General features: G+C 43.9%; 1 protein-coding gene across 4 annotated transcripts in view; it reads left to right on the plus strand.

Moving 5' to 3' along the window:
* The window catches only part of CHD7 (chromodomain helicase DNA binding protein 7), a 197,209-nt gene that overhangs the window by 168,218 nt on the left and 5,476 nt on the right, over positions 1 to 23,515 (plus strand). For 3 of the 4 annotated variants that reach the window (XM_058668655.1, XM_058668658.1, XM_058668656.1), the window contains exons 16-34: positions 301 to 511; positions 981 to 1,176; positions 1,784 to 1,951; positions 2,056 to 2,235; positions 5,331 to 5,441; positions 5,525 to 5,730; positions 8,316 to 8,515; positions 8,707 to 8,866; positions 12,627 to 12,716; positions 13,171 to 13,274; positions 14,621 to 14,750; positions 15,120 to 15,192; positions 15,349 to 15,406; positions 16,012 to 16,240; positions 16,460 to 16,668; positions 16,784 to 17,455; positions 18,112 to 18,272; positions 19,714 to 19,941; positions 20,161 to 20,604. In XM_058668655.1, the coding sequence (XP_058524638.1) occupies positions 301 to 511; positions 981 to 1,176; positions 1,784 to 1,951; positions 2,056 to 2,235; positions 5,331 to 5,441; positions 5,525 to 5,730; positions 8,316 to 8,515; positions 8,707 to 8,866; positions 12,627 to 12,716; positions 13,171 to 13,274; positions 14,621 to 14,750; positions 15,120 to 15,192; positions 15,349 to 15,406; positions 16,012 to 16,240; positions 16,460 to 16,668; positions 16,784 to 17,455; positions 18,112 to 18,272; positions 19,714 to 19,941; positions 20,161 to 20,604 (3,830 nt within the window). The remainder of the gene's footprint in view (positions 1 to 300; positions 512 to 980; positions 1,177 to 1,783; positions 1,952 to 2,055; positions 2,236 to 5,330; positions 5,442 to 5,524; positions 5,731 to 8,315; positions 8,516 to 8,706; positions 8,867 to 12,626; positions 12,717 to 13,170; positions 13,275 to 14,620; positions 14,751 to 15,119; positions 15,193 to 15,348; positions 15,407 to 16,011; positions 16,241 to 16,459; positions 16,669 to 16,783; positions 17,456 to 18,111; positions 18,273 to 19,713; positions 19,942 to 20,160; positions 20,605 to 23,515) is intronic. The other variant, XM_058668657.1, reaches the window with a different exon arrangement.

A 23,515-nucleotide genomic window follows, 5' to 3' on the forward strand; every position in this document is an offset into this window, starting at 1 on the left:
TCTGCCACTTCTGACTTGACAGTCTGTTGTTGAAATTCAGTTTTTACAGACAGCAAACATTTGTTGAAAATGTGATTTTCCCCCAGATGCCTCAATGTGTGATGCTTATAACTTTGATCCCTTTGTGAATAAACGGTTTTATGCAGCCTCAACTTTGAGAAAGTGGATGGATTCTTGTTCATAAACAAGAGTGTGGTATTCTGGTTCCTACAGTTTGCAGGGGGTTTTGAAAGCAAGTTCATTGTTTTTAGTAATAAAAAGCTTTTACAGTACTCACATTATGCTGTCCAATCTCTGCAGGTGCTGAAGAGAAAATTTTGGAAGAGTTTAAAGAAACACACAATGCAGAGTCTCCAGATTTTCAGCTCCAGGCAATGATCCAGGCTGCTGGCAAGCTAGTGCTGATTGACAAGCTGCTGCCGAAACTGAAGGCTGGTGGCCACAGGGTGCTTATCTTTTCCCAGATGGTGCGCTGCTTGGACATACTGGAAGACTACCTCATTCAGAGACGGTGAGGGCCACCGTATCCGAATAATATAAAGCAAATAAGAAATCACTCTACACAGGGCTCTGAGAAATTCACCTATAATTGACATGCATGAGGAAGGGGATGGAATGGGGAAAATGTGACACATCTCTAGATGTAGATAATAGTTACCCTGCGTGATGGCTGCAGGGAGACAGTGGGTGCCTTCGTAGGTAGTTTTTTCATCTGACTGTGGGAGAATAGCTCAGTCTATCTTACTGTTACAAGTGTCAGCTACTTTTAGAGATGAATTATTCTACTGAAGAGGAAGTAAAATTTGAGTATTCAACCAATTGAATGAAAAACTTCTAAGAAATTGTATCTGGTACGAAATTATTTCTGTTAAGTCTGTCTGCTAATGCATAGCCCGTATTATAGTACTTAAAAGTAATAATGAACAATTATGTTTGAGTTCTCTGTCAGGCCTCCTTATTATAGTACTGATATTTTTTAGGTACCCATACGAAAGGATTGATGGCCGAGTAAGAGGCAACCTCCGCCAGGCAGCTATCGACAGATTCTCCAAGCCAGATTCTGATAGGTTTGTTTTCCTCCTGTGTACGAGGGCAGGAGGCTTAGGCATTAATCTCACTGCTGCTGATACCTGCATCATCTTTGATTCAGACTGGAATCCCCAGAATGACCTACAGGTAAACACAGAAGAAAATCTTCCTGATGCCTCAAAAAAAGAACAAATATCATTCTGCTGTAACAGAGAATCTGTAGTTAAACTAAAAGTTGTGTGTTGCTTAGACCGTGGCCCATGCTTCCAGGCAAATCAACCAACTGGAAACAAATTTGATAATAATGTAGGAGGAAATTTCCTATTTCATTAACTCTCTTTGACTACATCTTTATTGGAATGTGTGGCTTTATAACTGACAGCTGAGTCTTGTCTTCCTCTGGTAACTTTCTTAGCTCAGGCTCCAATAACCAAGTTGTTGGTTCGATGACCTAAGTTGGATGACTTAAGCCATAGACATTCATTTCTCACAATTCTAGAGATTGGAAGGCTTAGATCAAAGTGCTCACAGGGCTGGGTGCTTGGTGAGGCCCTCTTCATGGTTTACAGGCAGCTGTCTTACAATGTGTCCTCACACGTACTACTGAGAGCACTAAGCGGTTTTGTGAGATCTCCACCCTCCTGACCTAATTACTTCCCTAAGGCCCCGCCCCCACACACCATCCAGCAGGGATTTTGTAGGTACACAAACATTCACTCCATTGTAATAACCCTTAATTTTCCTTTTCTTCTAGGCTCAGGCTAGATGCCATAGAATAGGACAGAGCAAATCTGTGAAAATCTACAGGCTGATTACAAGAAATTCCTATGAGAGGGAGATGTTCGACAAGGCTAGTTTGAAGCTGGGTCTGGATAAAGCTGTGCTGCAGTCCATGAGTGGAAGAGAAAATGCTACCAATGGGGTAAAACAGCCGTCCCCGAATCGTTCTCTTCTTTTTTGATGAGTCTATGAATACATTATTTCTAAATTGTCTTAAATATTTTAAATGTTTCTCTAATCAAACAGGTACAACAACTTTCCAAGAAAGAAATAGAGGATCTTCTCCGGAAGGGGGCCTATGGTGCGCTCATGGATGAGGAGGATGAAGGCTCCAAGTTCTGTGAAGAGGATATTGATCAGATTCTCCTGCGGCGGACCCATACTATCACCATTGAGTCTGAAGGAAAAGGTTCCACATTTGCTAAGGTGTGAATGGATCCAAAGGGGCCAGACTCTCCACAGAAAAAGTACCTTGTAGAACCGCTCACTTGAGATAGGCATGTTTACTTTGAATTAATTAGCTGTTAGGTCCCTGAGTAGCCCTTGGTGCACAGGTGTTCTTTGTGTCCTGGGTTCCCCTCTCAGGGTGGGACACATTGCCTTTGTGCTTTTGACCCCGTCCTCTACACTGAAGAAAACCTGTCACACCATCACCGTCCATGTCTTTCTGCATCCTGACCCCTGAAACCACCTTTATGAAGCGAAAAGTCTCACTCTTATCTTTCAAAATTTTTTTCCCTTCTAGCCACAACTCTATTACTCTTATTCTCGTAACTAAAATTCACATGAAAATAATCCAGTTGAGCTGTCTCCTAACCACTTTTTTGTAAACTTTCAGCTTGTACTTCTCGCAAGCTCCGTCTTCACTGTGCTGGGCCAGGCCGCTGTTGAGCACCTGACCATCTCCTTTTCAGCCCCTTCTGAGGCTTTGTGTACATTTTGTCCCAGACAACTGCAGCAAGACCTACTGTGTACTTTCATTTTTAATAGCTTTATGAAAATGCAACTTACCATAAAATTCACCAGTGTTAACTGTGTGTGAATCACCACCTCTTGTATTACAGATGTGTGCAGCCATCACCCAAGACAAAGTTGAGAACTTTTCCATTATCCAGAAAATCCTCAGAAGTTTGCCGTCAGTCTCTAGCCCTCATGCCTCTTGAACCCAGCATGGTTCTGGGAAGCCTCTTGATTCTGCTTTATTTCTCTATAGATGTACACGAGGCAGTTCCTCCAAGTGAACTTGTACAGCGTGATCTTTTGTGCCTGACCTCATTTGTTTAACATAATGTATTTGAGGTTCATCCATGTGGTAGCATATGTCAATAATTTCCTTTTTGTTGCTAAACAATATCCCTAAATGGAGATTTACCAGTTGCTAGTCAACATTTGGGTTATTTGTCCATTTCACTAGTTGATAATGAAATTTGGATTGTTTCCACCTTTTAGTTATTGTGCGTGTTGCTATTCTGAATCATTTGTGCACATATTTTTGTGTGGACATATGTTTTCATATCTCTTGGATAAATACCAGGAGTGAAATTGGTGAGTCACATTTTAAGTCCTTTGAGTAATTGGCACACTCTTTTCTAAAGTGACTATGCCATTTTTCCTTCCTACCAGCAGCATTTGGGAATACATTCTTTGCAGATCTTCAACAGTACTTTCTATGATCTAACTTTTTAGTTATAGTTGTCTAGCCGATATTAAGTGATATCAAATTCTTGTTCTGCGTTTCCCTGGTGACGTTGAACACTTTTTTAAGTGATTATTGGCCATAAGTATGTCATGTTTGTTAAAAGATATCTATTCAAATCTTGTGTCATTCTATTACCGAATCCTAACAGTTCTTTGAATCTGCTGGTAAACGTTCTATGTCAGATAATATAATTGTAGGTGTTCTAATCTTAATTGTTTAAAACTGCTGTATAGATTTCTTTCATTGCTCATGTTTGGTACATTATTTGAGTTGAGATCAGAAAACATGCTCCTGTGTTCTCCTAGATTTTGCTCTTACATGTAGGTCTGTGATTCCCCCGAGGGGGTGAATTTTTGTGTGTGGTGTGAGGTAGGAATCCAACTCTATTTTTCCATGTGTGCCATCAGTTGTCCCAGCTGCTGCAGCCTGGAAGGCTCTTCTCGCTCAGTGGCCCTCACCATCTCCTGCACACCTTCCAGCCATTTTCAGGCTCCTTGTAGTCTCTGAATTTCACTTTTTGAAGAATGTCTTTATGGCCTGTCTCTCTTTCTTCTCTGTTTTTACTAGACCTGTTTTTGGTCCTTGTAATCTCTTCCCAAAGCCACAGCAGCAGCCTGTGTTGCTATTCTCTCCCATCCGTGCTCTCAACATTGGTATGTCCTTCCCGACAGGACATGGGCATGATTTTGTCCATCCTGAGATGTCTTCTGTTTTCGAGTAGTGCACACTTCGTGTAGCATGGAGTTTTGTTTTAATATTTATTTACTTGAAAGGTGGGGTCACAGTGGTGGAGGGAAATAGATGTTGATATGTTTCATCTACTCCACGTCTTCCATGTGGATTCAGGGGCCTAAACACTGGCGCGTTCTTCTGCTGTCTCCTGCACCCCTTAGCAGGGAGTTGGATCAGAAATAGAGTAGCCAGATCTCAAGTTGTCAGTCAGGGGTGCTGGCGCTGGCTTTACTCGCTATGCCACAATGGCACCCTTGGAGTCAGACTCTGTTTAACAGCATATGCAAGTTCTGCTTGGCCTTATTGCCACCTGCCTCCAGCTTGGTCCTTGCCTAATCCTCTCTGAATGCCACTATCCGCGTATTCTACCTTGTGTCCCTGCCTCCTGAAAGTGAGGAAGGAAGGAAGGAAAGCAGAGGATGCAAGGGAGGGAAAGGAAAGAAACAAAGGCTTTGTTTTCATGTCTTTGTTTGAGAAAGTAGAGAGCAAGTGAGAGAGCTTCCATCTGATGGTTCATTCCCCCAGATGCCTGTAACAGTTGGAGCTGGGTGGGGCCAAAGCAGAGGGTTGGAATGCAATCAGGTCTCCTGTGTAGGTGTCAGAAATTCGATTACTTGAGCCATCTCCACTGCCTCCCAGGGCACTCAGTAGGAAGCTGGATTCAGAACTGTTGGAGCCAGGAGTCGAACACAGGTGTCTTACTCACTAGGCCAAATGCCAGCTCCTCTTCCTTGCCTTTGCATGAGCTGTACTAGAAACATTGCCACATGCTTTCCTGTTTGGCGAGCCTATTAAACACAGTCCTGGGTGTATCTTCTGGGAGAGTCTGTTTTTATTTGTTCCCAGCAATCCCCTGCCCTCATCTGAATATCATTTCCATGCGTACATACCTTTGTTACCTGTCATTACCTTGCTGCCGTGTGATCCCTTGTTTCCTGGTGTGTCTCAGCCCCTGGATGGTGAGCTGCCTAAGGTGTATCCTGGTCCTGTCTTCTGCAGCCCTGACACAAGTGGAGAAAAACTACTGCTGCTTGGAATTCGGCCTCCGAAAGAAGCCTCTCAAAGTAATGCATGTTTTTTTCTCCTTTAGGCCAGTTTTGTTGCATCTGGAAATAGGACAGATATTTCCTTGGATGATCCAAATTTCTGGCAAAAGTGGGCTAAGAAGGCTGAACTGGATATTGATGCCTTAAATGGGAGGGTGAGTAAGAAGTCCCATTCAAACTCTATCTAACCCATGGCCATTCTTCCAGAAGTTTCAGACGTATCTGTTTTTGTTGTTAGAACAACCTGGTGATCGACACTCCAAGAGTGAGAAAGCAGACCAGGCTGTACAGTGCAGTGAAGGAGGATGAGCTGATGGAGTTTTCAGACTTGGAAAGCGATTCTGAAGAAAAGCCTTGTGTTAAGCCACGACGCCCCCAGGACAAGTCACAGGGCTATGCCCGGAGTGAGTGTTTCAGGGTGGAGAAGAATCTGCTTGTCTATGGGTAAGTCAGCCCAGTCGTGCGGTAACAGTTGTTAGGTTTCCCAGTTGGTGTAGAAAAAATGCTTGATTTGAATTTGTGTGGCCCACCCTCGGGAGTCAGATGGATGCCTCAGAGGCATGTTTGTCGGGCAGGGTGATCGGGTTAAAGTGCTTGGATCCTCACGGAGCTTGAGAGGTGGCCTGAGGTGAAGGGCTCTGGTCTGTGCTTTCTCAGACCCAGTTTTACTTGTTGATTATTAATAGCTCAGAAGAAATCTCAGTTCCCAAATCTCCGACTACAATAATCTCTTAATATTTTCCTGCTGTATGAACTTGTTGAAGACAGTTGATTTCATTTGATAAACTCTTTACCCATGAGTGGGTTTTTGAACCTTGTGGGAGCATTGTGTTTCTCCCGTAGAACTACAGGTTCCTGCCGATCTCGTCTTGAGGTCGTCGTTAAGTCACGTGCTGACCCTGTGAATGGCAGGTGGTCAGTAAATATCTGAGTCAGTAAATAAAGTTTTCTAGCAGGTTTTGGACTGTAGGCAGATACAGTTAAAATTTTAAAAAGAAAAGAAAAGAAAGGATACTGCCTCCAAAGCAATCTCTGCAAATCTAGTGATGTCCTGCCTTTAATGTCTTCCTCTGGCTGACCAGTACTTTCAGAATGAACACCAGCTTGGTGTGGCTTACAGAACTCTCAGCTAGTGCTCATCTTTCCCATGGGAAATCCAAGCTTCCGTGGGGAGGAAACCTTCCTCTCCTGCAGTGTGCCTTGTCATGTCTCACCTGTCTGCACAGACCTTCCTCCACCTCCCATATGCACATCTGCCTACACATAGGCTTGATGTGCCTCCCTTCTGCTTTCCTGGGACAGCCAGCATAGGCATCACTTTGGCACTCCACCCGCTTCCCTTTGTACTTATGGGATTGTTCTACAGCTTGAACTCCCCTGCCCCTCCTGCAAGATTCCAGTTTAACATACTGCATACTTGGTATCCTGAAAGTGCATAGTGTGTTACGAGCAGACACACAGTGCTGAATTGGAATGTTTGTCTATGGGAACCATGAGGTTCAGCAGCAGCCCATCCTCTCTCACTCTCTCTCTTGCTCTCTCTCTCTTTCGGCAACTCTGTGGCACTGCTCCTCATCAGCTCTCCTCTCCTTTCTTGCTTCTGTGGGACAGAGACTCGTCCCCCCAAGCTGCTTTGCTGCTTCCTTTACCTGCTTCCATCCTTCAACTTGATAATAGAATGGAGGGCTTCATTGATTTCTTTGCGAGTGGACTGTATCAGTAACCTCTGAAGCAAAGCAGTATGCTTAAGATATCCTGCCGCTCAGTTGAGCCCTCTCTCCTTGCAGTCATCACTGTATTGAGCACCTAATATGTGCTGGGCACTGTGCCAGGCTACTCTGCAACACGAGGGATAACTGCTACGAGCAGCAAAGGCATGGTTTAAGTCAAGCCACTGAGCCAGCAGCAGTGGTGGTGACCTGAAACGCAGCTGGGACAGGGAAGCTCTCAGTGCCCCACTGATAGAAGTGCACTGGCTCACCTGTGAGCCGTAGCTGCACTGTCATCCCCCCACCTCCAGGGCTAGGAGGAGGGAAAGAAGGAGGTCACCAAAGATGACCTGTAAAGTTGAACTTGACAGACAGTCATGAGTTATCCAGGGTAAGGACTATCAGGGGTTGCAGCAGGAAAAGAGTACCAGAGAGAAAGCAGTGTGTCTAAGACCTAGAGGTGACAGCGACTGGGAAAGCTGAAAGAGGTTCCCAGGAATCAGAGAGGACTGGGGTATGGCAAGAAAGCGACCAGAGCAAGACAAGCCCGAGAGAGAAGACAGCCCAGCTCTGTTGTCACAGAAGGCCACGGAGGTGCTATTTTCCCAGTGGCTTGGTTGCAGTCACCTGAGGCAGGACATGGCCTGGGCAGTCTGCAGTGCCTCTCCCTCCTCTCTTCGCTACTCCACCCTGTCCCACAGATCCTAGCTGCAATGGTGCAGCAGTGTTTATCTTGGGATTAAATCATGGAATGGGTGCTAGTGTTTAGCAGTGTTTTATCTGTTTGGTTTTGCCCGGGGTGCTTTCTCCTGCCCACCTTATTCTGGGGCCTCAAAGATTAGTGTCTTTCCCATGAGGATCCTTTCCACTCCATGTTACAAAAGAAACCTCACAGCTTCTTACAGTCTTGCCACTTACTGCGGCATCCCCTGGAGGGATCCCTAGCAGTACATACTTCATTTTGGAGTCATCATACCTGCTTTGAGTCACCTTTCGTCTCAGGTGGTTGGTTAGCATTGAAACACACAAAATGTGACAAAGTAAAGCAAGGTGTTCCCAGGTCCGCAGGTTGTAGTCACACCGTGAAAATGGCACCATGGCCTGTCTGCCGTGGTGAGCATGTCCTTGTTAGCTCCCTGAGAGTTACTCTGCTGCAGTTCAACACCTGTGCTTTGGAGTGGTGGGCTGATGGATGGCCCATTGTGTAAGGGGCTTTGACGCTTGCCCCCAGGATTGTTTTGTATCACTTGTTGTAAAAATATTACTAGTCAGGATTCAAACTGAAAGATGGCAACTGCATGTTCAATATTTGCTTTGTAGCTGGGGCCGGTGGACAGACATCCTTTCCCATGGACGCTACAAACGTCAGCTCACTGAGCAAGATGTTGAAACCATCTGCAGAACCATCCTGGTGTACTGTCTTAATCATTACAGAGGGGATGAGAATATCAAAAGCTTCATCTGGGATCTCATCACACCCACGGCTGATGGCCAGACTCGAGCCTTGGTCAATCATTCCGGTAAGTCTGCTTTTACAAAACTCATTGTGCTTTGGGGGTCACAGAGTGCCCCCAGAAACCTCTGTGACACCTCTGATAGAGATGTGGCAAATGGCCAATATTTCTCTGCTTTATACATTAAAATGTCTGATTCTGACACTAATTTGAAGCATAAAAGGCTTCCATAATGATACTGATGCTGCTGCTTCTAGGTTTATCAGCCCCAGTGCCAAGGGGAAGGAAAGGGAAGAAGGTGAAGGCCCAGAGCTCACAGCCAGTGGTGCAGGATGCAGACTGGCTGGCCGGCTGCAACCCGGATGCCCTGTTCCAGGAGGACAGCTACAAGAAGCACCTGAAGCACCACTGTAACAAGTATGTGACCACAGCATGGACGGGCAGAGCCAACTTCCTGTTTGTGCTTTAAAATAACATATTGTTGGGACTCTTAAATTGTGTAATTACTTTCTTTGTATAGCCTTATTTTTCATGAAATGTGCTAAATTACAGGACTTTTAGGTGACTGATCATTTTTTAAGATGGAAAAAACTATCTTCCGTATTATTTGTCATGTCTGAGTGGCATTAATTGTACTCAACAGCCCGAAACATTTCACTGTTCCCAATGTGAACTCTGCACCCATTCAACAGTCACTTGCCATTCTAGCCCTTGGCAACTACCATTCTGTGTTCTGTTTCTATCAGTGTGTGTATTCTAGGTTTCTCATGAGATGTCCCATGCAATATTTGTGTTTCTGTGTCTGGCTTATTTCATTTAGCATGGTGTTTTCAAGATGTGGATCTGTCAGAATGTCCTTGCTTTTCGTTGCTGAGTGGTATCCCACTGTGCATACATCATATTTTGCTTAGTCATTCATCTGTTTATGGACACGTGAGTGGCTTCCAACTTTGGCTGTTAGGAGTAAAGCTGCTGTGCACATTGTGTTTGGTATTTGACCAGTTTGTGTTAGAGAAGTAGTTAACTTTGCAATCTCACCTTCAGCTGCTCTCAGTGAAAAGACTAGGAAAAATATGCATAGTTTTGGCTTAGCAGTATCTCACTTAGTGGGCTCATTGTCCCTACCTTTGGGCTTGGCCTCCTATTCCTTTCTTACATTTAATTCCAGAAAGTAATGATAGGAGTTTGAAGAATACTAAATCTAAATCTCTTTCATTCTAGAGTTCTCTTAGCTATCTGCCTGCTAAACTGACCTCTGCATTTGTTGGTGTTTCCTTACTCTGAGTGTACATTTTTCAGCATTGGTGGTAAAGGCAGCAATGCGTTCCAACAGCTTTGCCTCCTCCAAGTTTTGCATAAACTTGGGCAAAGCTACTCAACCCTACAGGACTGAGTTCCCTTATGAGTCAAAAGCAACAGCATAGGATAGGTGCTTACACCTCACGCCAGAGCACCTACAGTGAGCCCGGCTCCCAATCCCAGGTGCCTGCTAATGTGGACCCTTGAAGGCAGTGGTGATGGCTCAGGTAATTGGACTGCTGTCCTACATGAAAGACCTAGATTACATTTCTAGCTCTTGACTTTTTTTGCAGGCCCAGCCCTGGCCACTGTAGGTATTTGAAGAATAAATCAGCAAATGGGAACGCCCTCTGTGTCACCCTCTCTGTGCTTCTCAAAACAAACAAAGTGGTAGCAACCAAAGTCTGAGTACACAGTAACTGGCAGTTTAGCAAGAGTTTTATGTGCATTATCTGTTTGAGTTGTCTAAGATCACTAATGCTGTTACATTACCATAGAACTAGGGAAACTGAATCAAGTTGAGTAACTCATTGACAGTTTCTCAGCTGTTTAGGGGCAGGGGCAGGTTTGATCCCTAGAGCAGACACAGGCAGTTCCCTTGTTTTTGACCACTGTGTTTCCTTGACCACCTCATCTCACATGTCTGCTGCTTCCTTGAGGCTGTTGTAAAAAGCCTAGGAATCTTCAAAGCTCTTCTTCAAGCTGTTTTGCCACTGATACGGCATAATCATTCCCTAGAATCCTACACCACTTACAACTATTAGAAAACTTCTGTGTCTGTATGGATTATAGCCTTTCAAACTGTGAGTTCAAGCAAATGAAGTAGTTTAGTGAGGAAACAGGGACTCTTATTACCTGATGCTGATGTGATGGTGGTGGCTTTTATTTCCATTCTACTTTCAGCGCCAGATTTCCATAGTATATCCTCCTTAACAAGTGTGTGAGAAGTAACTGGTCATCTTCATGCTTTTCCACTCAAAAGGGAGCCTGTTGCTGCTCAGTTACCTGTTGCTAGTATGTCACACCATGGGACTTTTATCAGCATCTAAGATGAGGAAATGTTGGTAACTATTTATGTGTAAGTGAGATCTGCATTGAGTGATGACAGCAGGGTAACTAGCTGCTTTTCTGTACAAGTTTCAAGTTCATAAGGGATGGGAAACTGTAGTGCTATGCATGGTCTTGAAATGGAGGCTGGTCCAGAAAACTGTCAGTAGTGTGACAAATGGAGAAATGTGTAGGTTTGAAGATCTGATAACAACAGTGCCTGCTCCTGCTATAGGGGCCGTGTCCTCGTCATGTTTTTGGCTAACATAATTCATAGTTCAGCATGCTAGTGACACTAGTTTGAATTTTTTTCATCTAGAGGAAAGATGATATTCCCATTTATCTTGTAAAAGTACACATAACTAAAATCACTCCTGTAGTGCAGATCTTGAAGGCCAGATGCCATGTATTATGGGATAGTGTGAGTGCTCTATGCTCAAGGTAATTTCTGTGACCTTGGAAATGCCACCTGTCTTTTGTAGCTATTAGGCTTTCATAAACAGATTTGTTTGTTTATTTGGAAGGCAGAATGACAGAGGGAGGAGGGGAGAGATCTGTTTGCTGGTTCACTCCCCCAATGCTGCAGTAGATAGACGTGGTGGGAATCCAGCTACTTATGCCATCATCTGCCAATCCCCAGGCACATTAGCAGGCAGCTGGGTTGGAAGCAGATTTGGGACGCAGTCCCAGGAACAGTGATGTGGAATACAGACATCCCAGTTGGCAGCTTGACTCACCATGTCAAAATCAGCTCCCATCCATGAGTTTTCAGTTCATAAACTAGAAATTGCAGCTTACTCCACTTAATCATAGGTTACTTGTAAAGATCAAATGAACCAATACATGTAAATATGATGCATTAGTTACAGAATGTTGCAGATATATATGATGGGATTGTTCTGCTAGGGAAATAGTGCTTGTCAAAATGCTTCACTCATGGCCAACAAGGTCCTGCACTTGTGAGATTCGAACAGACCTAGGCCTTTGGGATTTACCAGGTAGCTGTCACTGAAAGAATTGCATTTTAGCTGTTGAGAAAATGAAGGATTGAAGACTCGTTCCTAGATAAATCCAGGGATCTTTTCTTTTTCCGATGATTATTTGAAAATGCTGTGAATGTTGACGAATTGGATACATCTTAATCTTTTCATGTTTTTTAAATTATTTTTTAAGCTACAGCTGAAGTTCCCAGGTGATACAAACTGACAAAAGTAAAAAAATTGAATATTCCTTGAGAAACAAGGCAGGGGGCAGGGACCCACCTCCTACCCCTCCTCCATCGCCACTTCCCTTCTTAGAAGCAAAGTTGTATAATCTGAAAAACCTGACATTCCATATTGAGGGTTTATTGTAAGGTAGTAAAACCAGATTTTATATCTCGTTTATTCCTACAACTTCTGATGTGCTTCCAAAAATGGTATTAAGGCAGCAGCTGAGGAAATTTTATGAGATAATGAAGCAGAACAGTTACTGAAAGCCATCTGCTCAGTTGTTTACAAACTTGCTTCAATACTTCAGAGGCAATGGTAGGGGACGTGTCTAAACTTCACAAGCTGCACTAGGTAGAACTAAATGAAGTGCGCCTGGGCTGGGCTGAGCTTGGTCCCTCTCTGTGCAGTGTGAGCGGTTGCCAGGCAGGCCTGTTGGAAGCCAGCAGAAAGCACCACACAGAGGTGATTATGTGCCACCATCTGTCACGCTTCAAGCCTACCATACAGCATGGCTAATCAGCCTTGGCAGGATGATGGATGAACAGCAGCAGCTGCCAAAAGCCACTGTTGGCAAACAGTCCTGAAGTTAAGAACTTTCCCCCCTCTGTCTTCCTCTCCAGGGTCCTGCTGCGTGTCCGCATGCTGTACTACCTAAGACAAGAAGTTATAGGAGACCAGGCAGATAAGATCTTAGAGGGTGCCGACTCAAGGTTGGTGCAAGCGTACATATTTGTTGTCTCCCTCTGTGAGCTAATCCAGGCAGTGGGGAAACATCATGGATTGTGTTCCAGCGCCCTCACAGACCATTATAACTTATCACCCTTTTTGCGTCTTGAATATGGTGTTTGTCCTCTGAGCTTGGGGGTGTGATTAGAATCAGGAAAAGAGACTGCTGTATGTATGTTTAAAAGGTACGGACTCAGTTATTAGTGTTCTGATCCGAGCTTTTAAGTGGGGCACCCTGTAATGAAGTTCTTTTCTGGTCATGGCTAAGGGCAACTGCCTCGTGCCCTTTCTTTTAACCTTTGCTGGTTCCTCCGCACCAGGCGCAGGTGTTTAGTGTAAGGAGAGCATCTGAGTGTATGTATCATAGTCATTACTTGGAATGGTTTCCAAATACTACTACTGCTCCTGAATACTGTTTAAATGGTTGTCTTTTTTTAGTGAAGCAGATGTTTGGATCCCTGAACCTTTCCATGCAGAAGTTCCTACAGATTGGTGGGATAAGGAGGCAGATAAATCCCTCTTAATTGGAGTGTTCAAACATGGTAAGTGATGGTGCTGTTTGAATACATCCTGACTGTATGGCTTTGTCTCAGTGTAGAACTCTCTGCGCACTCTTTCCAAAGTCATAATATTAATGAGGACAGTTCCAAAGGACTCTTGGCGCCTACCATTTTCCTGTACTAAAAATCTAATATGAACTGTAAATATCAGATGCTGTTTTTGAATGTTTGTTGAGTATTTGAGAAGAAAACATTTCTTTCTTGGCTGTAAATAAAGCCCAAACCATATTTGTTTTAAAAATAGCCAAGTTGTGCTATAGCTTTCCCTAAACTTTGCTTCCAGCGCAGCTTCTCTTGCTAACTCTGCCAACCAGTGTCAAAGTGGACGGTGGGCTTAACCTCTGCTATTAATCTGTACAAGTGCCTCCTGGGCTTTGTTCCAAGCAATATTTCACAAATGTCAGTGCTGAGAACTCGTGGCTCCCCTGAGTGGGATGCAGCCTTGTTAACTTTGAAAGGCTGGGGATGCAGAACTGGCATGATATATACAGTGAGCGATTCCTGATTATAATCCCAATTCTCTGGAGGTTGCGGAGGTATTCTCAGCAGCCCAGCCTGACTAAAGGGGAGAATGATGGCTTATAAAACCTTTCATGATTACAGTTTGGCTTGCGGCTCTACAGCAGTTAGGAGCGGTGTGTTGTAGTACACATCCTAATTGAATTGTGCTGTTCTGCCTGTGTACTGCAGCCGTGTTTGGTGAGCTCAGCCTCAAAATCATTTTCCCGCAGTGCACTGTTGGGATCTGCCATTTTCCATCTAGTCAACTTGGGCAGTCAAAAAGCAAATTGCAGTTTGAAAACCATAGAGAGAACAGTGTCATCTTACTGACATGCATCATCCTAAACTTAATAAGACAGGTTCGCTGGCCTTACGTATATGGGAATTTTTTCACCCAGCCATGCAAGTTCCTGCAGGACTGAAGCTATTCATGAGAAGCATGGGGGTGCATACAGAGCACCCTGGCAGAGGTCATAAAAGAACATCATGAAGCCTTTTAAATGTCAAGCAAAATTAGGTCTTGGGAAAAATAGGGTCAGAAATGCTCTCAGGCATCTTGCAGTTATTCTGCAGCTGTTTTTCTGTTAGTATTTGGGGTGAGCCTAATAATATCACTGAAGCACAAGTTGGTCCCCAAAACCGTCCTTATATGGAGCATCCCATAGAATACTTTGTCAGTACAAGGCCCATTAAGCCTGGCCTGGTTGTAAGTTGGTTTCTGAGACGCTGACACTGTGGTGTGCCGTGGCAGAGCTGTGATCGTGACAGTGACGGTGCCTTTCTTTGTCTCTCTGTGTGTCCTCTGTGGGCTGGTGGGCATGGCAAAGGCTATGAGAAGTACAATTCTATGCGAGCTGACCCTGCACTGTGCTTTCTGGAACGAGTTGGTATGCCCGATGCCAAGGCCATAGCTGCTGAGCAGAGAGGAGCAGACATGCTAGCAGATGGTGGTGACGGGTAAGAAGGACATTTTAAAATTTTAATAAACTTTCTGCCAGTGTTACATCTACTGGCAAGGTTTGATTCTTACACCATGCTATGCATTAGATTGTGTCTTATATGAACTGCATTGATGCTTACCAGTATACCCTGTTTGTATATCACAGTGAGTGTTTAAACTAAATGTAATATCCAGGTAACTGGAACGATGTTTTTTTTCCAAACGTTATCCCTAGCACTACATTGGCTGCATAATTTAAATACTGATAGAACCGCTTTTTATGTCAAACCTAGAGTTTAAAAAGTAACATTAGTCAGGTAATTAGCTTGTTCTACTGCTCTTATTTATCAGAGTGATTTAAACAAATTCTTTTGCGCTTTACTTAGGGGAGAATTTGATAGAGAAGATGAAGACCCAGAATATAAGCCAACGAGAACGCCATTCAAAGATGAAATAGATGTAAGAGCTGGAGTGTATTGACTTTTACAGCACCATTAAAATATTATGTGCCTGTATAAGAATTGTTAATCTTTATAGATAATGGCCTTTTCTTTCAATGATGAGGCAAAATGAGACTCCACACTGAAATAGTTCTGTTTTTGCTTCGCTTTCAAGGAATTTGCAAATTCTCCACCAGAGGATAAAGAGGAATCCATGGACATCCATGCCGCAGGTAAGCCTGCAGCAGGGCCTGTGCAGGAGCTCAGCCACGTGCAGGGTGTCCCTCGGTGGCATCGGCTCTTATGTGCTGACCCACCACCATGGCGAGGAATTTTTGTTTATGTTTGAGTTTCCTTTACATTGAGTTTCTTCAAGAGAATAACGCTTATCTCTTTATTACAATTAATCTGTTTGCATTTTATGCTCATCAGTGAAAATTTTCAAGCATCAATTTCAAACACTGTCAGTTGGTTTAGGATACCGACCTTTGACCTGCTATAAGGTCGGTAGGCAACAATGACGTTGTTGTTTTTCATGTTCTGGGTTATTGTTGGGAGTCCATTGTGGGGAGAGCACCGTTATCACGTAGTCCTTGCTATAAAGTGTGTTTACATTAGAGTGATAAACAGTCTCCACAAGGAGTTACCAAAACAGTTTATAATAAATTCCATACTAATATTATTCTTTATTTATATGGTTTTTAAAAGGAGGGCGCTGAGATGCCCTTTCCCACACTGTCATTTGAATGTTAATGACTCATCTTGTTTTGTTGGAAAATCCTGAGTATTGCAAGATTGCAGGCGACACATTTCAAAAGTGTTTTTTCCACTTCCCCAGGCAAGCACAGTGAGAGTAATGCTGAGTTAGGCCAGCTGTACTGGCCTAACACTTCAACCCTGACTACACGTCTGCGCCGGCTCATTACTGCCTATCAGCGCAGCTATAAAAGGCAACAAATGAGGCAAGAGGCCCTAATGAAGACTGACCGGCGCAGGCGGCGGCCTCGGGAGGAAGTGAGAGCTCTGGAGGCGGAAAGGGAAGCTATTATATCTGAAAAACGGCAAAAGTGAGTGCCTCCAGGGTTTCCCTCAACTCCTGGTATGGCCCCTCTTCTCCACTCTTATGGTCCCTCAAGACACAAAAATCACTTCAGAGATGGTGATTCTCAGAGAAAGGCCCACTGCATCCACGCAGCCTGTTGTTCCGCATGGAGGGCCTCGGGGTGGAGGGGAATGAATGGTGAATCTAAGCCTTTTCCTCAAGTCTTGTGTCTTGCTTCTAACAGGTGGACGAGGAGAGAAGAGGCTGATTTTTATCGTGTGGTGTCCACTTTTGGGGTCATTTTTGACCCTGTGAAACAGCAGTTTGACTGGAACCAATTTCGAGCCTTTGCCAGACTTGACAAGAAGTCTGATGAGAGTTTGGAGAAATACTTCAGTTGTTTTGTGGCCATGTGTAGGCGAGTGTGTCGAATGCCCACGAAGCCAGATGATGGTAGGTACATTTAGTCACAGAGTTCTCTGCCAAAAGGCCAGAAAGGTGAAAAATGGGAAAGTGTACAGAACCCTCCAGTGCTTCCCAAGTAAACGCAAGTGCTTCTGTGTTCCAGAGCCGCCTGACCTCTCCTCCATGATCGAGCCGATCACAGAGGAGCGAGCCTCCAGAACTCTGTACCGCATCGAGCTGCTGCGGAAGATCCGCGAGCAGGTCCTGCACCACCCGCAGCTCGGGGAGAGGCTGAAGCTCTGCCAGCCGAGCTTGGACTTGCCCGAGTGGTGGGAGTGTGGGAGGCATGACCGTGATCTGCTGGTGGGTGCTGCAAAGCATGGGGTCAGTCGGACAGATTATCACATCCTCAATGACCCCGAGTTATCATTCTTGGATGCACATAAAAACTTTGCTCAGAACAGAGGGGCAGGTAATATATCTTCCTTGAACCCACTGGCAGTTGGGTTTGGCCAAGCTCCTCCTGTCATCTCATCGGCTCATATTCAGGACGAAAAGGTCATGGACCAAGCTGAAGGCAAAGCAGAGGAGTCTGACAGTGCTGTTGCCAAGGAGAAGGTTGACGGGAAGGATGAGGAAGAGGAGACTGACGGTGGAGGCAAGGACAGCAAGCAGGAGTGTGAGGCCGAGGCCAGCTCTGTGAAAAGTGAGCTCAAAGGGGCGGAGGGCAGTGTAGACCCTGGGTCCAAGTCTGTCTCAGAGAAAGGTTCTGAAGAGGACGAAGAAGAAAAGCTGGAAGATGACGATAAGTCAGAAGAGTCCTCCCAGCCTGAAGGTAATCCCTGCCTCTTGGGGCTGTCTCCTGATTGCACAGCAGCTTACCGTAGGGTGCGTTCCTTCCACAGACCGTAACAAGTGTTTTTTGCAGAAGAGCAATTGATGCCCATGTTCTTCTGTGAAGCAGTCATTTTTGGTTATATTTAGATATGTATTTTACCCTGACACATTTTAGCATGTAAACATGATATTTTGAACAGCATAAACTCTAAGTAAGAATCATACACACATTGGTAGCATCTGATTTAAACATCAAGATGGCTATAACTGGCACAGAGTAAAACCAGGACATCACTTTGTGCTGTCCTGCTGTCGCTAGGACCTTCAGCTTAACCAAAACCTCGGCCTTTTTTTCTAGTGCGTAAATACATTGCCTCTTGGGTCAGACATGGTTTGCTTTCAGCCTCTCAAGATGTACTTAGATGGTGCCAAATGGCTAGTGAGGTAACCTAAACCTCCATTCCTTCACCTGTTAAACAGGCTTAGCACCTGCATTCAAAGGCATTTGGTACAACTAAGATGTTTTAATACCTGATACCATCTAGCAATAGTAGGTACTCAATAAAATGAAGCAGATTGACATTCAAAATTGTAATTGTATCCTGTTTCAACAGTATTCTGGTTGTGAGTAATACACATTAACTTGTTTCTCAGCAGGAGCTGTCTCTAGAGGGAAGAATTTTGATGAGGAAAGCAATGCTTCCATGAGCACTGCTAGGGATGAAACCCGAGATGGATTCTACATGGAGGATGGAGATCCGACAGTAGCTCAGCTCCTTCATGAAAGAACTTTCGCCTTCTCATTTTGGCCTAAGGTTGGCAGGTTCTCTTTGTTTTTGCTTTGCTGACCAAAATGGAATGGCATAGGGGAAATCTTTCTAGCTTTATGTTTCCTAGAATTTTAACGCCTTTAACACAGTGTGTTTTAAAAGGTCACCTGGAAGGTCCGAAGAGGAGCGTGTGTAGGAAAGTTTCAGGTTAGGAGAGGAAAGGTCACAGGAGACATGGGGCATGTCATATGGAACAGATCTGTTTCTGTACTCGGATGTTTGGCTCCTTACGGTTTTTTTCAAATGCTCTCGGTACAGTGTTGTCTCAGTGGATTCATCTGTTGGCAAAATAAGATGTATGGACCATAATTTTTTATATGAAACAGAGATTGCAGATTTAGGACAATTTCATACGTTTGGAAGTCTACCATCTTCACTTTGGGAGAGGGTGGGCTGTTGACCCATTTACTTCAGTGTATTATGACATAATCCCAAATGTAGTTATCTGTAACCAAAAGCAAAATGGAAATTGCTTTTCTGGCTAAATAGCATAATTTTGCAATAAATCCCTGTTTAATTTGGGTCTGTTTTTCAGGGTGGGGAAATAATCATCGTAATCATCATAACAGAGTTGTCTGGTTTAAAACAAACAGCACGAAGAGAGGTTTGGGTCAGCTCATCACCAGGCAGATCATCCAGCATTAGGGTTGTCCAAGAAATACGGTGAAGTTGTATGACTCAGGAATGCACTCTCAAAGGCATTTTTGTTGTTACATATATCCTCTCCGTGCCCCTGGCACACTCATCTCATGGAGTTGGGAGGGAGTTTTCCAGTTCAGTCAGGTTTATAGTAGCAGGCGCTTTTAATCTATGGAAACTCGGCCCAAGAGCTGTAATTAGAAAATTTTAATGTACACGCTTCAATGAAATCCGAAGTGATAATAGGTGGGAAATGCAAATTGACATTCATTAGGTGTTCCTAGGTTGGTGCCCATTTCATAATGCTGAACTTTATTAATAGTGACGCTAATGATGTCCCACTTCCTGGGACACAGTACGAGCCAGCCTGTGGCTGCAATGGGTCAAAGCATCAAGACGTTAAGTGCAGGTTGCATTGTCATCTGTGGAGGTCTACCAGAAGTTCTCTGTGGAGCCTGAGTATGAATTACTTTTAAAATGGGCTGTTTTCAGAGATGTGGGCTGTTAATAGTCTGTGTGACCCAGTGTTCATAATGGAAAAAGAGTTACATTTTCTGTGTTGGGGCCACCCAAGGACCTTCCACCAGGAAAATTAAAAAAAAAAAACATTTTAGTTAATTTTGTTTATTTACTTGGTTGTTTGGATTTTTGCTCTGTTTTGATTTTTTTGCTCACCACTGATTTCTAAATATTTTTTATGTTCCTTAGTATATTGATAGATATGTTTGTCTAGTAATTTTAACCAGGTCTTCGTTACAATTTCATGTGACTTTTCTTCTCCCTCCAGGATAGAGTAATGATAAACCGATTAGATAACATCTGTGAAGCCGTGTTGAAAGGCAAATGGCCAGTAAATAGGCGCCAGATGTTTGATTTCCAGGGCCTCATCCCCAGTTACACACCCGCCTCCATGGACAGTCCCTTGCAGAAGAGGAGCTTTGCCGAGCTCTCCATGGTCGGCCAAGCCAGCATCAGTGGGAGTGAGGATATCACCACTTCTCCTCAGTTGTCAAAGGTACATCACAGTCATTTGCTCTTACGGCTGGGAGGGGAATTCTCTTCCGCTCAAACTTTGCTTGGGAGCCTGTGTCTGCTGGCCCCACCTAGACTCTGTTCAGCAGTCCCGAGTGTTCTCCTTCTTTGGGCTTCTTGTTTTTCTGCACTAAATGCTAGCTTGTGTAACAGACGGAGTTTTGGTTCACTGCAACTGTCTCCTGTTGGAATTTTTCAACAGGAAGATGCCCTCAACCTCTCTGTTCCCCGCCAACGGAGGAGGAGGAGGAGGAAGATTGAAATTGAGGCTGAAAGAGCCGCCAAGAGGCGAAATCTCATGGAGATGGTTGCTCAGCTGCGAGAGTCTCAGGTGGTCTCCGAAAATGGACAAGAGAAAGTTGTAGATTTATCAAAGGCCTCAAGAGAGGCAACAAGTTCTACCTCAAATTTTTCATCTCTTACTTCAAAATTTATCTTGCCTAATGTCACAACACCAGTATCTGATGCCTTTAAGACTCAAATGGAACTGCTCCAAGCAGGCCTTTCGCGCACACCCACAAGGCATCTGCTTAATGGCTCGCTAGTGGATGGAGAGCCTCCCATGAAGAGGAGGCGGGGAAGGAGGAAAAACGTGGAGGGCCTTGATCTGCTTTTCATGAGCCACAAACGGACGTCATTGAGTGCAGTAAGTTGCGGAGCTCAGCTTGCATTGTGTGTGCCCGTGTTGCCAGCCAGGGCCCCGTGCTGGCGACGCTGGCGACGCTGAGTGCTGCTCCTCTCAGCAGTGTGGTGGAATTAGTGAGCAACACAGTCATGGTTCTGATCTAGACAATTGTGTTGATCATTGACAGAGATCGCTCAGTCTGAACCAAGTGTAGCTTTAGGATTTATTCTCTCCGAAGTCCTGGTGCATTGATTGCTCTTGGTAGAATAGTACAAAACAAACAAAAAAGCATGTTCTTGTGAGCCCAGAATCGTTATGTCTGAATTTTAGAGGTGGAAAAGCTTCTGCTCTTAAAAATATTGATGTGTTTTGGATCTGGTGTTTATTACAGTCCCATAAATGTTTAGCTTCAGACCTAGCATGTACTGTTCATGTAAAAAAACAAATTATTACAACTCTCTCCACCTCTACAACTCAATCATCTTTCCTAGTTTAGATTTGAATATAATGTATGGGATAGCAATTATGACTTTTTATCAGTTGAAAGGAAAAGAATGCTCTAGAGCCAGCATCATTCTCTTGCCCCATATGCTTCAATCCTACCAGCTAAAAAACGTGGCACCTAACTCACTGATGGCAGAGACTTGACGCCCAAGAACCCACTTAATATGAGCTGTCATCTTACAGGCCTAACTGGCATTAGAATTCTGAGTTTGATTTTCTGTTGCTCTGAAACCCAGTCGAGAGCAGGACTGTGGAGCTTCTATGCCTGTGAGGAGATGTGCCCCAGAGAGCTGCACTGGGCTTTGCTGTGCACAGCAGAACGCATAGAGAAATATGATATTGAGAGAAGACAGTTGTTCCAACATGTATTTTCTTATTTTGCCCATACTATAAATTTTTCATTTCCTATTTCCCGAGACTAGAGAAAACTGAAGTCACTTAAAAAGGCAGAAAAAGGGTCCTCTATCCCACTCCTGTCCCCTCCCCTCAAAAAAGCCAAGGCTGAATAACTGCTGAATTCACTGAAATTTGCTTCCTTGTTATGGCACTTGATTAAACAGGTGCATCCATCCAGGTGGTTAAGAGTAAATTTTCAGTACTGATTATAAGTGTATCAGTCATAATATCATATTTGTTCAACATAGGACTGTTTTGGGGAAAAAAAAATACACATTTATAATGAATCAGCTGTGACAGTTGAGGGTGCCATGAGCTAAACTACCATTTCTAGGGATTTGGCCCTCAGGCAGGGTTGTATCACTAAGATTAGCCTTCCTGCCAGAGACTGTCCTCAATGAATCAGGTAATGTTGTTGACTGACAAGTCCCTTCTCCACGAGCATTATCAAATTGAGGAGTTTCTGTGGCTGCGACTTGGTTTGTTTGCTGTTATGTTCAATAGTTGAATCAGAACACATGCTGGTCTGTGGACCAGGTGTTAGGAATTAATTATGTAACCCAAGTGCTGTTCTAATATAAGGAGTATCCTATATTAAATTTGAGGCTGACGTTATGCATTTCACATATTTTAAGTGATGACATTTATTGATATTTATCTTTTTCTGAGGTCAGATTTAACAGCCCAGCTCAAGCCTATTAGAGAATAGAGTGAATATTTAACGTTCCCCATCACTCTGGTCAATTCTGGAATTTGGGGATTGCTTGTTTTGTTGTGCATGTATGTAAATCACAAGGGCAGCAGTGGTTGACATGAAAAATAACTAGGTAATGGAGAGAGTTGAAGGTCAGCAGTGTTGCCTGTTGAGCAGGGTAAATTCTAAAGTGAAGCTGATCTTCCCTGTGCCAGACACTGGAATTCGAAGAAAAAGGACTAATAGGTGCTTCAGTGAAAGAAGCCAGCTTTTAGGTTGTAGTAATAGATAAATACAGATTATAGAGTCCTAACCCCAACATAAAAAATGATGGGTCAACATAGTCAGATGCATTGAGATTGTCTCTAAGCTGTGTGTTTAAGGTATGTACAAAATGTAGATGAATCTCATGTTTATATGTAGATTTCATTTTTAAGATTTCTCATCTTCTACATGTAAATAATTAACAAAACAAAAAAGAAATCCAAAAGACTTCTGGTCCTAAGTCTATGAGATGAGGGATGCTCACCTTTTACTATGAATCATTGTTGCATGTGTGTGAGGGACCAGAGCACCCATGAAGTCAGTGAGCCCCGGGAAGGCTTAGCATTGAGGAAAGATGACATGGGAGAAACTGATGAAGATGTTCCCCTACAGATAGTCATGCTTTGGTTCAATTTTGAAATCTGTATAGCAACTGATCATTTCAGAGAGTAGGTGGAGAATCAGTGCAGAAGGCCTAAGCAAATGGGAACCTCTGGTGTTGGGGGAGCAGACTGTTTACTGGCTACAGAACTGGGTCAGGAGGCAAACCTCTGCAGAAATGAGCCTGGAGGTAGCAGCCATATTGTGAAGGGCCATGATAGCCATGCTGATACGCTTGGATTTTATCCTGAAGGGAGCAAGGACTCAATTATTGGGTTTTAAATAGAAGAATGATAGGATATAAAATTTTGAACTGTGAAGAGCCACTGAAGAGTGCATTTTAGAAAACTCAACTGCAGCATAGCCATTGGGAAGCTGTGCTGAAGAGAAGGTAGAACTAGGATCCAGGAGGATCATTTGAAAATATGCCAAAAACATGGACCAGTGGCTGGATAATGGCAGTGTGTAGGCTTCAGCTGGAGTTGTTCTTTCCAACATTGCCCCAGATGGTTGGCACAAACATGGCACAACCACCAAAACTGTGCTGTGCACAGAGTGCCATTCAGTTACTTGTACACTGGTTTTTGGAATATTCCTTTAAACATGCATTTATCTTTAAGTGACATTATTCAAGGTTTCCCAAGAGAGATTAGGCATCTGTCTCTGCCTACCAGGCACAGGCTATGCTTCCCA

The sequence above is a fragment of the Ochotona princeps genome, chromosome 9, assembly GCF_030435755.1.
Source record: "Ochotona princeps isolate mOchPri1 chromosome 9, mOchPri1.hap1, whole genome shotgun sequence".
In the NCBI taxonomy this organism is placed as follows: domain Eukaryota; kingdom Metazoa; phylum Chordata; class Mammalia; order Lagomorpha; family Ochotonidae; genus Ochotona; species Ochotona princeps.